The 14,052-nt window shown below is 41.8% G+C and overlaps 1 protein-coding gene across 1 annotated transcript in view; it reads left to right on the top strand.

Annotated features, from left to right (window-relative positions):
• Positions 1-286: 286 nt before the first annotated feature.
• Positions 287-14,052, top strand: part of SLC35D2 (solute carrier family 35 member D2) — a 58,277-nt gene continuing 44,511 nt past the window's right edge. Inside the window, exons 1-3 of the mRNA XM_052645326.1 lie at positions 287-438; positions 9,523-9,556; positions 11,559-11,645. Coding sequence (XP_052501286.1) covers positions 287-438; positions 9,523-9,556; positions 11,559-11,645 — 273 coding nt within the window. The remainder of the gene's footprint in view (positions 439-9,522; positions 9,557-11,558; positions 11,646-14,052) is intronic.

Raw genomic sequence — 14,052 nt, 5'->3', positions numbered from 1 at the left:
AACCCTAAGTCTTAACATTTTTCCCCAAGGCGGCAGTTTAGAAGACAGGGTTTTTAAAAACTCTCCCAAACCCAGACAAGAGTCAGAGGGTCGTGCCTTTGACGACGCACTTGAGCCGAAGCCGCTCCTACGTGCGCGCAGCTTCGGGGCGCCGGGCGCGGGGCATGTGGGGTTCCCTCGGCGGCCCTTCCTGTTTCGGCCGCGCCTCCTCCTGCGCTGGCTGGGGGCGGGGACTGAACTGGGGTGGCGCGGGCCCGAGGGTGGCCCAGACGGGCGGCCGCGGGACATGACGGCCGGCGGGCAGGCCGAGGGCGCGGGCGCGGACCCCGCTTCCGCGCGGCTGCCTTCCCGGGTGGCCAAGCTACTGTCGGCCCTCTTCTACGGGACCTGCTCCTTCCTCCTCGTGCTGGTCAACAAGGCGCTGCTGACCACCTACCGGTGAGGCGGGAGCCTCGGGGCTGGGAGGAGAAGTCCGCGGGGGCGCCTGGCTGCTCCGCGGGACTCCGGGACCTTCCCGCTCCGGCGCCGCGCCGGGCGGGTGCTGGCCGGACTCCGGACGTCCCGAAGCCGGGGAGAGCCGCGGGGCTGCCGGCCCTCGTGCACTTCGGCGCACTCGGGTCAGCGGGTGGGTGGGAACGGCGAGCGGGAAGCCTCGCTGCTAACTCCGGAGCCAATTTGGGCGGCTAGTGCACTGCGCACGGGCCACGTATTCAGAGTCCGGACCTTTGCACTGTTCTGGAAACCAAACCGCAAGCTAGCAAGGCAGCGCGGGCGCACCTTACCGCGACTTACTGCTGCAGGACAGGAAGCGCACCTGTGCTTTCACGAGCACCACTGAGCTGAAATTAGCGATCCGAATGTGTCTTTCAAATGTCAGCTATTTCTACAAGTTTAGATATTCCACCATCAGAAGAGTCCTGAATGGATGAGTTTATTCGCGTTGTTTGATCATTCATTCTCAAATTACCAGCATGTTCATGGGAAATTGGAGAAAACAAAATTTCATATTCTCTCTCTCTCTTTTTTTTTTTTTTTGAGTATGTAGTAAACCAGCAAATTTATGTTTCCTTGAACGTATTTGTAAAGATAGAAAAGCCTGTTTAATTCTGCTTTGGTTATATAGGCATCGAAAGGGTTGTAAATTTAGACCTAGCTCCACCAGATAATTACATCTTTGTAAATTATCTCCCAGAGCTCCGCATGAGTGGTCATAAGTGAGGGCTCCTTGTAAACTATACTGTGCTACAAGAATGTAAAATCAGAATTTTATAAAGAGTCCAAAGGGCTTCCCTGGTAGCTCAGTAGTAAAGAATCATCCTGCTTGGGCAGGACACAGAGGTTCCATCCCTGGGTGGGGAAGATCCCTTGGAGAAGGAAATGGCAACCCACTCCAGTATTCTTGCCTGGGAAATCCAATGGACAGAGAAGCCTGACAGGTTACAGTCCATGGGGTCATGAAAAGGGTGAACACTACTTAACAACAACAAAGAAACCTCAGAGTGTCTTCAGCCTCCTTATTTTAAACTAGCAGAAGCTGAAACCTAGGTGAGCTTGGCTGGTTCCACCTCTAACAGATATTTACTGAGCACCTACTAGGTGCCAATCCCTGGCACCAGAGAAGCAGCTCCACCCTGCGGTGGAGTCCCCTACCTTATCAGTGGTAGAGAGGGAAGTAAGCAAGTGGGCTCATGAGTAAGCAGGGTGATTTCAGGTTTGCTATGAGAGTTCCTGGGGTGGAGTGGTTGGTGGAGAGCATTCCACACAGAAGAAAATGTGCTGGAAGTGGGCATGAGCTTGGCCTACTGGGGGAATAGAGAGAAGGTGATCTGGCTAGAACTGAATGAGCCAGTGGTCGGGGAGAGAGTGTTGAGATTGGTAGGATCAGATCCTTCATTCATTCAATAATATGCAATAGACACGTATCATAAAAAGAGACTGCTGTTAATAGGCTTTTGGGGAGTGGCTGACAGATGTATCAGTTGAAGTTTGATGGTAAATCTCTCCTTTCTGCTCTTGACTGAGCAGTCTGCTCGCTGACCAGGACAGTCAATGAGTCCAAAAACATGCGTCTTCTTGTTGGAAGCAGGGACCGGTAAACACTGGTTAAGTGCTTGGAAGATGAAGGACAGTGCTTGACTGGAAAGAATTATATGAGGCATCTCCTGCTCTGAAAAGAATTATATGAGGCATCTCCTGCTCTAACCTTTCCATCTTTAAAATTTTGAGTTCCATGACTGAAGGAGGAAATTGTTTTTGTCTCAGCAAGGCAAAGCCCCTTATAACCTTATATGTTTCACATTTCCGTAATGTGATACACAGTTGGAGAGCCCTGTTCAAAAAACATTGTTTAGTCTCTCATCTCAGGATGCTTTCGGAGCATGTTTTGAGGCGAAGAGAGTTGGGGTTATTGGGTTATAACAATAAGCCATAGAAATCTGATCCAGACATTAACTGTTTGAGGATAGAATGTTGTGTTGTCGAGTAGAAGGAAGAACTTTTTGTAGTTACCTAGTTCACAGGATTATGGGACTGTAGCTCAGGGAATATTTTTTTCTCTTCCAATTTGAGTAGGTTGTGTCTGGTTGGAGTACCAGACTGATGAGTGGTCTTAGTTATATGTTAGTCTTAGGTCATTGAGAGAGAGCCTTGGAAGGACTTGGAGTCAGACCCTGTTGGAGTGAGAAGGAAAAGAATCTGGGGGACAAGATGGGCTTTGATGGTTCAGCGCATGTAGCCCGAAGTCCTGAAGGGTGGAGAGAAAGACCAGGACGCCACTAAATGAGCCACAGAAGCTCAGGAGGCACCGCAAAGAAGAACACTAGCGCCGAACCATCAAAGCCCATCTTGTCCCGCAGATTCTTCTCCCTCTCACTCCAACAGGGAGAACACTAGTGGTTCTTTGGAGTCACATTCATGAGGCTTGTGCAGGCAGTCTCAGTTTTTTTTTTTGTTACTATTTTAATACTGTTCTCTGACATGCAAGATTTTATGAGTAATACTTAATAAAAAGTGTAAACTTAGTTGTATTTAGTTCAACAGATATGTGCTTGGTACTTGCTGTTTGTTTACGCAATCCAGGGCTTTGAGATCATTTAACACAGTCGTTTCCAAACTTGCTTGGTAATGTGAATCCCTAGGAGAGATTTTTTTTTTCTTCTTAAAGCTATTGAATCAGAGGCTCCGGTGGTGGCAACTGGAAGTTTATATTAAAAAAAAAAAAAGAACAACAAAAAAAAACCTCCTAATTTTCTCCTACTCTGATGAAAACTGGCTCTCTCCTAAAGACACTGCTCCTTTTGGCTCCTGGGAAGGAGATGGATCCTGGTCATGCCCCACCTGTTGCCAGGAGGTGGGGTTGGGTCCTCGTAGCTCCCCACTGCCTCTGCTCTGTGGCGAGTCCAGCTTGGCACTCCCTTTCTGTCCTCTCTATAGTGCCTTCTGAGCTTCTGTGGCTGATTTAGTGGAGTCCTGGTCTTTCTCTCCACCCAGACTCTTTAAGCCCTCGAGACTTCGTGCTACGTGTGCTGAACCGTCAAAGCCCGTCGTGTCCCATGTTCCGTGTCGCTTCCACGGCCGTGTGCTCGGGGTGGCCCTGCCAGCCTCTCCAGTCCCTGTGCAGGATATCCACACTTAGTGCCGCAGCCCAGGTATTTCTGCCACACCCACCCTCCAGGCGTCCCTTCTCTCCTGGTCTAGCCAGCGGGCCCCTCCCTGAAAGCCCCTAAGACTCCTTCCCAGCTCTTGCCTTGGCTGGTACTTACCTCACACAGCCTACCTTTTGCAACTTTCCTTCAGCACTGAGCGAGAAAAAATCACTTTGGGTGTGGCGGGGTTGACTTTAAGTTGATGATCACAAACCTCAAAACCAGCTCTTCTGCCACCTGCTAGTTTCTTCTGGAGCCTTGCTTTCCTTGTTTCAGAAATGTCTCCTTCCTGCTTTCTCTTTTACCCTGAAACCTTCCACACCCCCATCCTCCACTCTCCTCTGATACTTCATGGAGGAAAATAGAAACTGTCAGATGAGGTCCCCTTTCTGCTGTGATGGAGGGAGTGCTTTATTCCTGTGGAGGGCCCAGCTCCCCATTTCTGGATGTCCCCTCCTCCTTGCTCCTTTCATTATCCTCTATTCTGCATCAGCCGCCTCTCTCTGCCAGCTTAAAACATGTTTAGGTTTCTCAAGCAAAAATAACCCTCCCTTGATCCACGTGGGTGCTCATTTCTCTGATCCTTTCAGAGTCAAACTTTAAAAGGTTGTGTATACACACTGTCTTCACTTCCTTGCATTCACTCCAAAAATAATTCAGTCTAAAAACTGGGTGTTATTTAAATATACAAATGTACAAAGAAGATGATAATAATAATTGTTCATATTCCCACTATCTAGAATCAATATTTTGAATTTTTTAAAAGAAAAGTCATTCTGTGTGATCATTATAAAGTATTCAAACAAGAGAAAAATATTAGGGTAAAATTTTAAAAATTACTATAGCTGACATTAGGTAATAACTTCAGACATCTTTTAGATGATGGATTGGAGAAAGATAGGTTGAATTACTTTTTGTATAAAGTATATTTATAGATATAGCTACTTATTTGCTCATTTCTTTATAAATTATTTAATTCAAAATGGAGTGGGAAATGAGTGGGGGGCTTTCATTTAATTATTCGATTGTTTGAGGATCACCAAAGTCCCCCTGAGCTTTCCTGGTGGTTCAAATGGTAGAGAATCTGCCTGCAGTGCAGGAGATTTAGGATCGATCCCTGGGTCAGGAAGATCCCCTGGAGAATGGAATAGCTACCCACTCCAGTATTCTTGCCTGGAGAATCCCATGGAGAGAGGAGTCTGTTGGACTATAGTCCATGGGGTTGCAAAGAATTCGACATGACTGAGCAATTAACACTTAAGTCCCTCTACCACTTTTATTATGAAAAGTTTCAAGCACACAGGAAAGTGGAAAGCAAAGTACACTGAACATTTGTACATACTCCACTGAAATTAAGTAATTAACACTTTGCTATATTTGAGTGCTGAAGAATTGATGCTATTGGGTTCTAGTATTGGAGGAAACTCTTGAGAGTCCCTTGGACTGCAAGGACATCTAAACAGTCCATCCCAAAGAAAATCAACCCTGAATATTCCCTGGACAGACTTGCTGAAGCGGAAGCTCCAATACTTTGGCCACATGATGCGAAGAGATGACTCACTGGAAAAGACCCTGATGCTGGGAAGGCTAGAAGGCAAAAGGAGAAGAGGGCAGCAGAGGATGAGATGGTTAGATAGCATCACTGACTCAGTGGACATGAATTTGAACAAACTGTGAGAGATTTTGGAGGAAGAGAAGCCTGGTGTGCTGCAGTCCGTGGGGTTGCATGAACCATTGAATACATCATTCCTACATCATGACACTGCACTCTCAGATATTCCAACATACATGTGTGTGCCTGTTCAGTCCTGTCTGACTCTTTGCGACCCCATGGACTGTAGCCTGACAGGCTCCTCTGTCCGTGGGATCTCACAGGCAAGAATACTGGAGTGAGTTGCCATTTCCTTTTCCAGAGGATCTTCCTGACCCAGAGATGGAAACCACATCTCCTGTGTCTCCTGCATTGGCAGGTGGATTCTTTACCACTGAGCTACCTGGGATGCCCTATTTCAACATATGTCTCCTGAAATATGGATATTCTTTGACATTAGTATAATTTTTGCTATTAGCAAACTTAACAGTAATCTCCTAAAATTACCTAATACCAAATCTATAGTCATCCTAGTTGTCTCCAAGATGTTTTTATGATTGTTTTAAACATTTGAATCAAGATCCAGTTGAACTTCATGCAATGTATACAGATACATCTTTTTAGTTTATTTTAATCTAGAAAAGTTCCCCACCCACCTCTTCCCCCTGATTATTGTTGTTGTTTAGTCGCTAAGTTGTGTTCAACTCTTTGTGACCCCAGGGACTGCAGCCCGCCAGGCTCCTCTGTCCATGGATTTCCCAGGCAAGAGTACTGGAGTGGGTTGCCATTTCCTTCTCCACTTCCCCTTGATATTGACTTTGAAATGCCTGACCCAGGTGTGTTGTAAAGTGTCCCCTATTATGGATTGTTTGATTTATTTTTTGAAGTTTCACTTAACTTACTATTTTTTTTAACTGAAAGTTAGATCTAAAGGCTTGATTACATTCAGATTAAACATTTTTTGGCTTTATACTAATAGTGGACCCTGTAAATTTCAGCTTGCATCATATGAGGGGTTGTAACACCATTAGTCATTCTGGCTGCACTTGAAGGCTTAAGGTGAGGGCTGCAAGTTGCCTGTATGTATGAAATTTAGTTTTAATTGAATTGAATGGAGGGAAGAGAAATTAGAGTTCAATGAAAAGAATTGTTGACTTTCAAATATGTTTCTTCAGTTTCTGACCATATGTATGGCTTCTCTGCTATGAAGCATGACACCTGTGTACTTCTTCCTATCTACCCTCCCCTCCATGTCCTCTTTTATGGTGTAGCATCCTGTTGTATAAGTATAATCCCTCAGTTGTTTGAATCTGGTCTATGTTAAATGAATACAGTAGTCAGTAGCCTTTCGCAGTGTCTCCACTCCAGAGTTCAGTATTTTGGTTTGACTCCTAAGTGGTGGATTCCATTGCAGGGTAGCGTTTTTATGGAGAGTTCATGGCTGCTGTGTTAATCATGTTGAATATTCTTAACAACTTTTTATGCAACAAATGTGCTTTTAGATCTGGAGAGTTTGCTTCTTTTCCTCATGTAAAGGAAACACATTTGCCTTTTTTCTCTTTGAATTATTTTCTCTCTTTATTGAGAGAAAACAGCACAGAAATTAGCCCTTTCTGGTGGTATCTATCTTCGAAATCTGTTTATCTTTGGGAATGTATCTTTTTCCTTTTCATTCACTGTGATTACTTCGTCTTGGTAATTCATTTTTCAGCAGCAGTCGTTTACTTCTGTGTTGTTTCTAAATTACTCATATGGCAGTTATGTTTTCTTCCTCAGTTGGTTTCCTTAGATCTGTGCTTCCCTTTTCATCTCACTTGTTTGCTTTGTCATCTCAATTTTGAGCTGTTGGTTTTGTTGATATCTTCTTATTAAGGTGTTCTGTAGCTGGAAACAGTTCAAAAGGTGCCTTCTCTCCTTGTGTTACATTCTCTTGCAGGCTGAGCTCTTTGTGTTCCTTCCATAAACCTTTTGTTGTTGTTTTACTGTTTGTTTATGTCCTAGTCTTATTATTTTGCTTGATGTTCCAAGTTGTATTGGAGAAGGCAATGGCACCCCACTCCAGTACTCTTGCCTGGGAAATCCCATGGACGGAAGAGCCTGGAAGGATACAGTCCATGGGGTCGCTAAGAGTCGGACACCGACTCTGAGAGACTTCACTTTCACTTTTCACTTTCATGCATTGGACAAGGAAATGGCAACCCACTCCAGTGTTCTTGCCTAAAGAATCCCAGAGACGAGGGAGCCTGGTGGGCTGCCATCTATGGGGTCGCACAGAATCAGACACGACTGAAGCGACTTAGCAGCAGCAGCAGCAGCAGGTTGTATTCCTGGGCAAGGAGACTCTCATATTCGAGGAAAGTATTCTGGGCAGTGCTCTTGGGACCCACTCCTGTGGGAGAGTGAGGGAAGCAGGATTAAGAAGAGAGAGAAGCTGGGCTATGCTTCATCGCAGCAGAACCTTATCCCAGGATCGCTGGAGCTGGAGAGGCTCAACAAAGTTGTCTTGAATTGGGTCGAGTGCCCTTGGCCTTTATACCTCTGCACAGATGTACAGGCTTGGAACGCAGGCTGGTCTCAGGGAGTTGGGGGCTGTTGGCAAGGCAGCTTTCTCCTGCTGAGGATGCTCTTGGGAAACTGGGGAATGAGGGCTTCAGTCCAGAAGCAGATGTCTGGGTGGCACATGCGGCATCCATTAGCGTTCATTTTATTTTCATGGTGGCACTGTCCAGTCATTCTGTTTTCTTTGACAAGGTAGGTTAGTTCCTTATTCTTTTCTCACCCTATCTGAAATAGGTATGTTTCCCTGTGACATGCAGTTTAGGGGATGAGGTGGTGGTGTTGGTGGTGGTGGTTTTTTGAGTGATATTCCCTCTTTTTAGTAGCTGGACAGAATGACTGGGAGCCAGTGAAGGGCTGGACAGTGAGTGAGCCTGGCAGGGGATGTGCTGCCTTGTAAAGTATGGTATTAGGTGGGGAGTAAGCTTCTGTATCCAGTTGCCTGGTGCCATTTGTTAAAAGACCGACTGTCTTTTTCCTTCTTTGTGTGGTCATCGTTGTCATGAGTCAGGTTTCCATGTGGGTGTGTATCTGTCCTCATCTGTTTTCATGCATTGTCTGGTTAGAATATCATTGTGCAAATACCACACTCTCTCATTTGTTGTGACTTTAAAATCAATCCTGGAAAATTCCCTGGTGGTCCAGTCGTTAGGGCTCTGCGATTCCACTGCAGAGTATGGGTTCAGTCCCTGGTCTGGGAACTAGTATTCCAGCATGCTGCAGCCAAAAAAACAAAGAAAGAAAGAGAATACTGGCATCCAGCAGAATCAGTCCTCCAACGTTTTTTCTTCATGATTATCTTAGATCATGTTTGCTTTTGCCTTGAAATTCAGTTTCAGGGTCAATACAAAATACCTGTTCTTGTTTGTAAAGAGAGGTTTGAGTTTATGGATAATTGTTCACTACAATATTGATTCTAATCCATAAACTTTATTTAGGGCTTCTTTCATTTTTTAAACATAGATTTATAGTTTTCTATGTAGAGGTAGTTCTTGGAAATATTTTATTAGATTTGTACCTGGGTATATTATTTTGAAGAAAGGAAACCAGTATAATGAATCTCCATGTAGCCATCAACCAGTTTCAACAAGCTTGTTACATTTATATTGCTCCTCTTCTCAATTCCAATATCTCCCCCCAGATTATTATGAATTTCTAAAGGATAAGAAGTACTATTTTGTTTTTTTAAAAAAACCACCACAATATCATTTCATGCTTAAAAAAGTAAAAATATTTTTTTATTACCATAAAATACCCAGTTAGTATTATTTGATGTTTTTGGGTGCTATTGCAAGTGAACACCTTTAAAATTATTATGTTCTTTGTGTCTTTATGGTATATAGACCTAGAAGTGATTTTTTTTCACATGTTCATCTTCTATCCAGTAACTTTGCTAAAGTTATTTATTAATTCTAGTTATTTATCCCCAGATTACTTTGACTTTCTACGTATACAACTGTGTTGTTAATATGACAGTCTGCCTCAGAGGAAATAGAAGTTTGCCCAGTTTAGCAATGATCAGTTTAAAAAATGGAAAAGAAATGAACAATGAACAAATTAGATGTTTTCACTAAGACAGAAAAAATAGTCTAAGGCCTTTTAATAACCTTTTAATAAGTTTAATAAGCTTTTAATAACATAAACTTTTAATAACTCCCGTCATTCTGTGTTGTATATTGTTTTCAAATTTTTTCATCAGTTGCTAAAATTGTCATTCTATATTTTTTGTAGTTTCCCATCACCAATTGTTCTTGGAGTTGGACAGGTAAGTGAAAAATGATAAATTAACCTCTTAATTCTTTGTTAGTACATATGATAAAATTGTAAGTGCTTTTGTTTAAGACTGTGGTTTACGAATTTGTTCAGTTGGCAGAGGACTGTGGTGCTTTGGGTGAGACAATGTGAAGTATTGATACATTTCATTTCATTTTACAATTTAGGAATAGTTGCATTTGTAGGAAAAATGACTAATTCTAACTTCCTTAATAGAATTTAGTTACTCTAAAGTAAGGGGGCCGCAGACTGAAAGCCTCCAGGGTCTGCTGGGTTACAGATGAGTGTGCACAGTTGAAGTCACTGTGCTTGTTTAAGAAAAGGACTGGGGGCATGAGGTGAGGCTCACGAGGAATCAGGGAAATTTTATTTTCACAGCAAACCTCCCAATTTGTAAATGGTGGCAACAGATTAATATTATTTCATAAAACTCTCTATGGGCCAAGCTAAACAGGTTTGCAGTTTCCTTCCTGAACTTTGTGATGTTTGTTCTCAAATGTAAGGGTCAGCTTGGATAAACTTTCAAACTTACCCACATTTGGCTGTTTCTGAAATTTTCTATTAATATTATTTTGTGACTTGCTTACATTTTTTTTTTTTTTTGGTCATATGCTAGTAATTTCTAGTAGACAAATGTCAACAGGTACTGAAGGTGTTTTTGTTGTTGTTTTTCTTTAGTTTACAGGAAGGAAAAAATTATTAAAATTATTATCTGTTAACTAAATTTTAAATTGTGAATCTGGAATTTATACAGATAAACATTATTCTAGTTAAATGTTTTGCTAATAAGATACTCTTTGCACATCATTTTAGGGTGTAAAAATAACAAGGAAACTGCTTCCTTAAGGTAATAAAAAATATACAGATAAACATTATTCTAGTAAAATGTTTTGCTAATAAGATACTCTTTGCATATCATTTTAGGGTGAAAAAATAACAAGGAAACAGTGTTTCCTTAAGATAATAAAAAATATATCTTTATGGTTCAGTGTGAAAGTATGTTTAAAGAAGTACTTTAAAAGATCAATAGTATGTGGTAATACACCCTATGTAATGCCCAAGGCAAATAAATTCACTGTCTTGTACTTAATTAAGGAAAAAACCTTTCCGATGTGCAGTTTGTAAGGGAAGAAGCCAGCAGACCAAATTTTAAAAATTTGAGTTGCAGAATAGTTTACATACTGTTGGTATATTTCTGTTAAGAATTATAAGGTAAGTCATAAATACAAACTACAGTTATTATTCAGAGTGGGCTGGAGTTATATAAATCTATCGTAAGTATCTGTACACTCAGGCTCGAGGTTTAGGACAACAATCATGTTGAAGGTGTCCTTATGTTTTTGCATCCTAATATGGAGAAAAGTGAATAAATTCTAAAATTTGCATAGAAAGATGGTATTAAAACTATTTATTTCATAATAATAATCTGGAGTATTCCTGATATACCTGGTGTAACCCAGCTGAAAAGCATTTGAATGAGATATTTTTTGTAACACTGGCTAGGTGGAGAGAAAATGTCTTCTGTGTTATAGAAATTGTGTACTTTACAAAATACGTTTATGTGTGGAATTTGCCTCCCTTCCCCCCACTCCTTTCACCCCAGCACTTACTTTATGGGGGAGGGTGACCATATGCTTAGCACATGGGAGGCATGGTTCAGGATCAAGACGCAGCCTCACTGACTGTGGTCACACTGGTCTGTTTGGGGCACACCATTGTTTTTTCCCTCTGTTCTTGTTCCTTGAGCTGCTTGAGATCACGTGTATATGTGTGAGTCTATTTAATGTTATACTTTTTGCCTATAGTTTTAATGCAATCTTTGCAGTGACAAAAAAAGTTAATATTTTAAGGAATAATAATTTTTTGGAACCTAGAAAATAGATTTTTCTGATACATATGTTTTTGGTGAATCTTTTTTCTTCTGATGATGTATTTGTACCTCAAATAGTCTTTCTAGATATTTTGCTGAAGTTTTTCTCTTCCGTTTTCTTTAGATGGCAGTTACCATAATGATACTATATGTGTCCAAGCTAAATAAAATAATTCACTTTCCTGATTTTGACAAGAAAATTCCTACAAAGGTATGTGATGGAAAGTACATATAGCTCTGTTGGAAGATGTGAAAATGCTATAAAATTACAAATTGATCTTAGAGTACAGGTCCATTTCCATATACCCTGTGCTTCCTGCTGGTTAGAAACTTCTTAATAAAGATTTCATATGATTCAGTGGTCCACTAATGTAAAATGATAGTAAAAGTGTGTGCTTAGCAATGGATATTAAGTAAATATTATGTGTCTTCTGAAATAGGAAAACTCTCTAACAGAAATTGTCAAGCTTGTTTGGTAAAGGACCAAATAGCAAATAATTAGACTCTGTGGGCCAGACTATCTCTTGCAGCTATTCAGCTTTGTTCTTTGAAAGCAGCTGTAGGTGATATGTGTATAAGTTGTGTTCTGCTGCTGGTAAGTCGCTTCAGTCGTGTCCGACTCTATGCGACCCCATAGATGGCAGCCCACCAGGCTCCTCCGTCCCTCGGATTCTCCAGGCAAGAACACTGGAGTGGGTTGCCATTTCCTTCTCCAATGCATAAAAGTGAAAAGTGAAAGTGAGGTCGCTCAGTCGTGTCTGACTCTTCGTGACCCCATGGGCTGGAGCCTACCAGGCTCCTCCGTCCATGGGATTTTCCAGGCAAGAGTCCTGGAGTGGGATGCCATCGCCTTCTCCGAGTTGTGTTCTAATAAAACTTTATTTGCATAAATAGAAGATGAATTAGATTTATCTCTTGGGCCCTCCCAGTTTGCTGATCTCTGCTTTAAATTTTCATTTTTAGCTTGGGTAGATAAAACTTGTGAGTGGAATAAAGAGTAAATACAATTTGATATACATAGTTTGTTTTTTTTCCCCCATGGTAGAACTACAAACAGGAGACCTGCCATTTCTTCCTGGATATGTGGAATGAAACTAATTTGATTGAACAGTTGCTAGGTGCCAGGCATGAGGCCAGACATTTAATTCCTAGAACAGTCCCCTGAGACCAGTGGTATTAAATGGATCATGGTGACATTTTTGGATTTAGGGAGGTTAAATCAGATTGCAAGTAAAGATTGAAAGTAAAGAGTTCACATGGTTTGTTCCTCCATGTCTCTAAGGCCTGGAAAAACTTTGGCATCTAGCTCTGGATTATTCATCAGGCTGACTAAACATGCTTAAGGTGTCATCACTCAGTCCTGTCCGACTCTTTGTGATCCCATGGACTGTAGCCTACCAGGCTCCTCCTTCCATGGGATTTTCCAGGCAAGAGTACTGGAGTGGGGTGCCATTTCATCAATAATCAGGGACATCCACAAACAGAGAAAAACAAACCACTGAAGTGTAGGAAAGGTATTAACCCAGTCATCATAAGAAAAATCAGAATATTGTTGGGCTTGCCTACATTTAGTTTATGATATAGTTTTAAATACTTTAAACAATTGTGAAATATCTAGACATAGGAAAAAAAGACATCATCCATGAATGTGTAGTTGAATGAATAATTACCCTTGTAATCATTACCTAGGTCATGAGATGGGGTCACAGAATCCTTACGTATTATTCTGACTTTTGTCGTAATGATTTTCTTGAGTTCTTTGTAAGTTTTCTAAGTTTGTACGTATACTTGAATTTAGTGTTGCCTGTTTTTGGAGGTTATATAAAGGGAATTAAACTATATATATTTTTGTATCTTGCTTTCAGTTTATTATGATGGTAAGATTCATCTACACTGTTGTGTGTAGCTGTATTCTTTTATTTTCTTTGTATAAATATAACTTTTCTGTTTTACTGTTTATGGTAATTGGAGCTGTTTCTGGTTTGGGCACTAGAAAAATAAAAAGTACTGTTCTGAATGTACTGAGAGTTGGATCTTGATGCGCGATGTATTAGTCAGATAAGGCTCCCATAACAAAATACCATAGACTAGGTGGCTTAAAAAAAAAAGAAATTTATTTTCTCACACTTCTGGAGACAGGAAGTCCAAGATGAAGGTGCTGATAGGATTGGTTTCTGGTGAGAGTTCTCTGCTTGGCATATAGACAACCGCCTTCTCACTGTGACCTCATGTGGCCTTTATGCCGTGCCTGTGCACTCCTGGTGTGTCTCCCTCTTCTTATAAGGACACAGATCCTATTGGATTAGGACCCCACACTTACTAGCTCAGTTCAGTTCAGTCGCTCAGTCATGTCCGACTCTTTGCGACCCCATGAGTCGCAGAACCCCAGGCCTCCCTGTCCATCACCAACTCCCAGAGTTCACTCAGACTCACGTCCATCAAGTCAGTGATGCCATCCAGCCATCTCATCCTCAGTCGTCCCCTTCTTCTCCTGCCCCCAGTCCCTCCCAGCATCAGAGTCTTTTCCAATGAGTCAACTCTTCGCATGAGGTGGCCAAAGTACTGGAGTTTCAGCTTTAGCATCATTCCTTCCAAAGAAATCCCAGGGCTGATCTCCT

This window comes from Budorcas taxicolor, chromosome 8 (genome assembly GCF_023091745.1).
Source record: "Budorcas taxicolor isolate Tak-1 chromosome 8, Takin1.1, whole genome shotgun sequence".
Classification (NCBI taxonomy): Eukaryota; Metazoa; Chordata; class Mammalia; order Artiodactyla; family Bovidae; genus Budorcas; species Budorcas taxicolor.
Note: the sequence above shows the minus strand (reverse complement) of the source record. Positions and strands in the feature narration are given on the sequence as shown.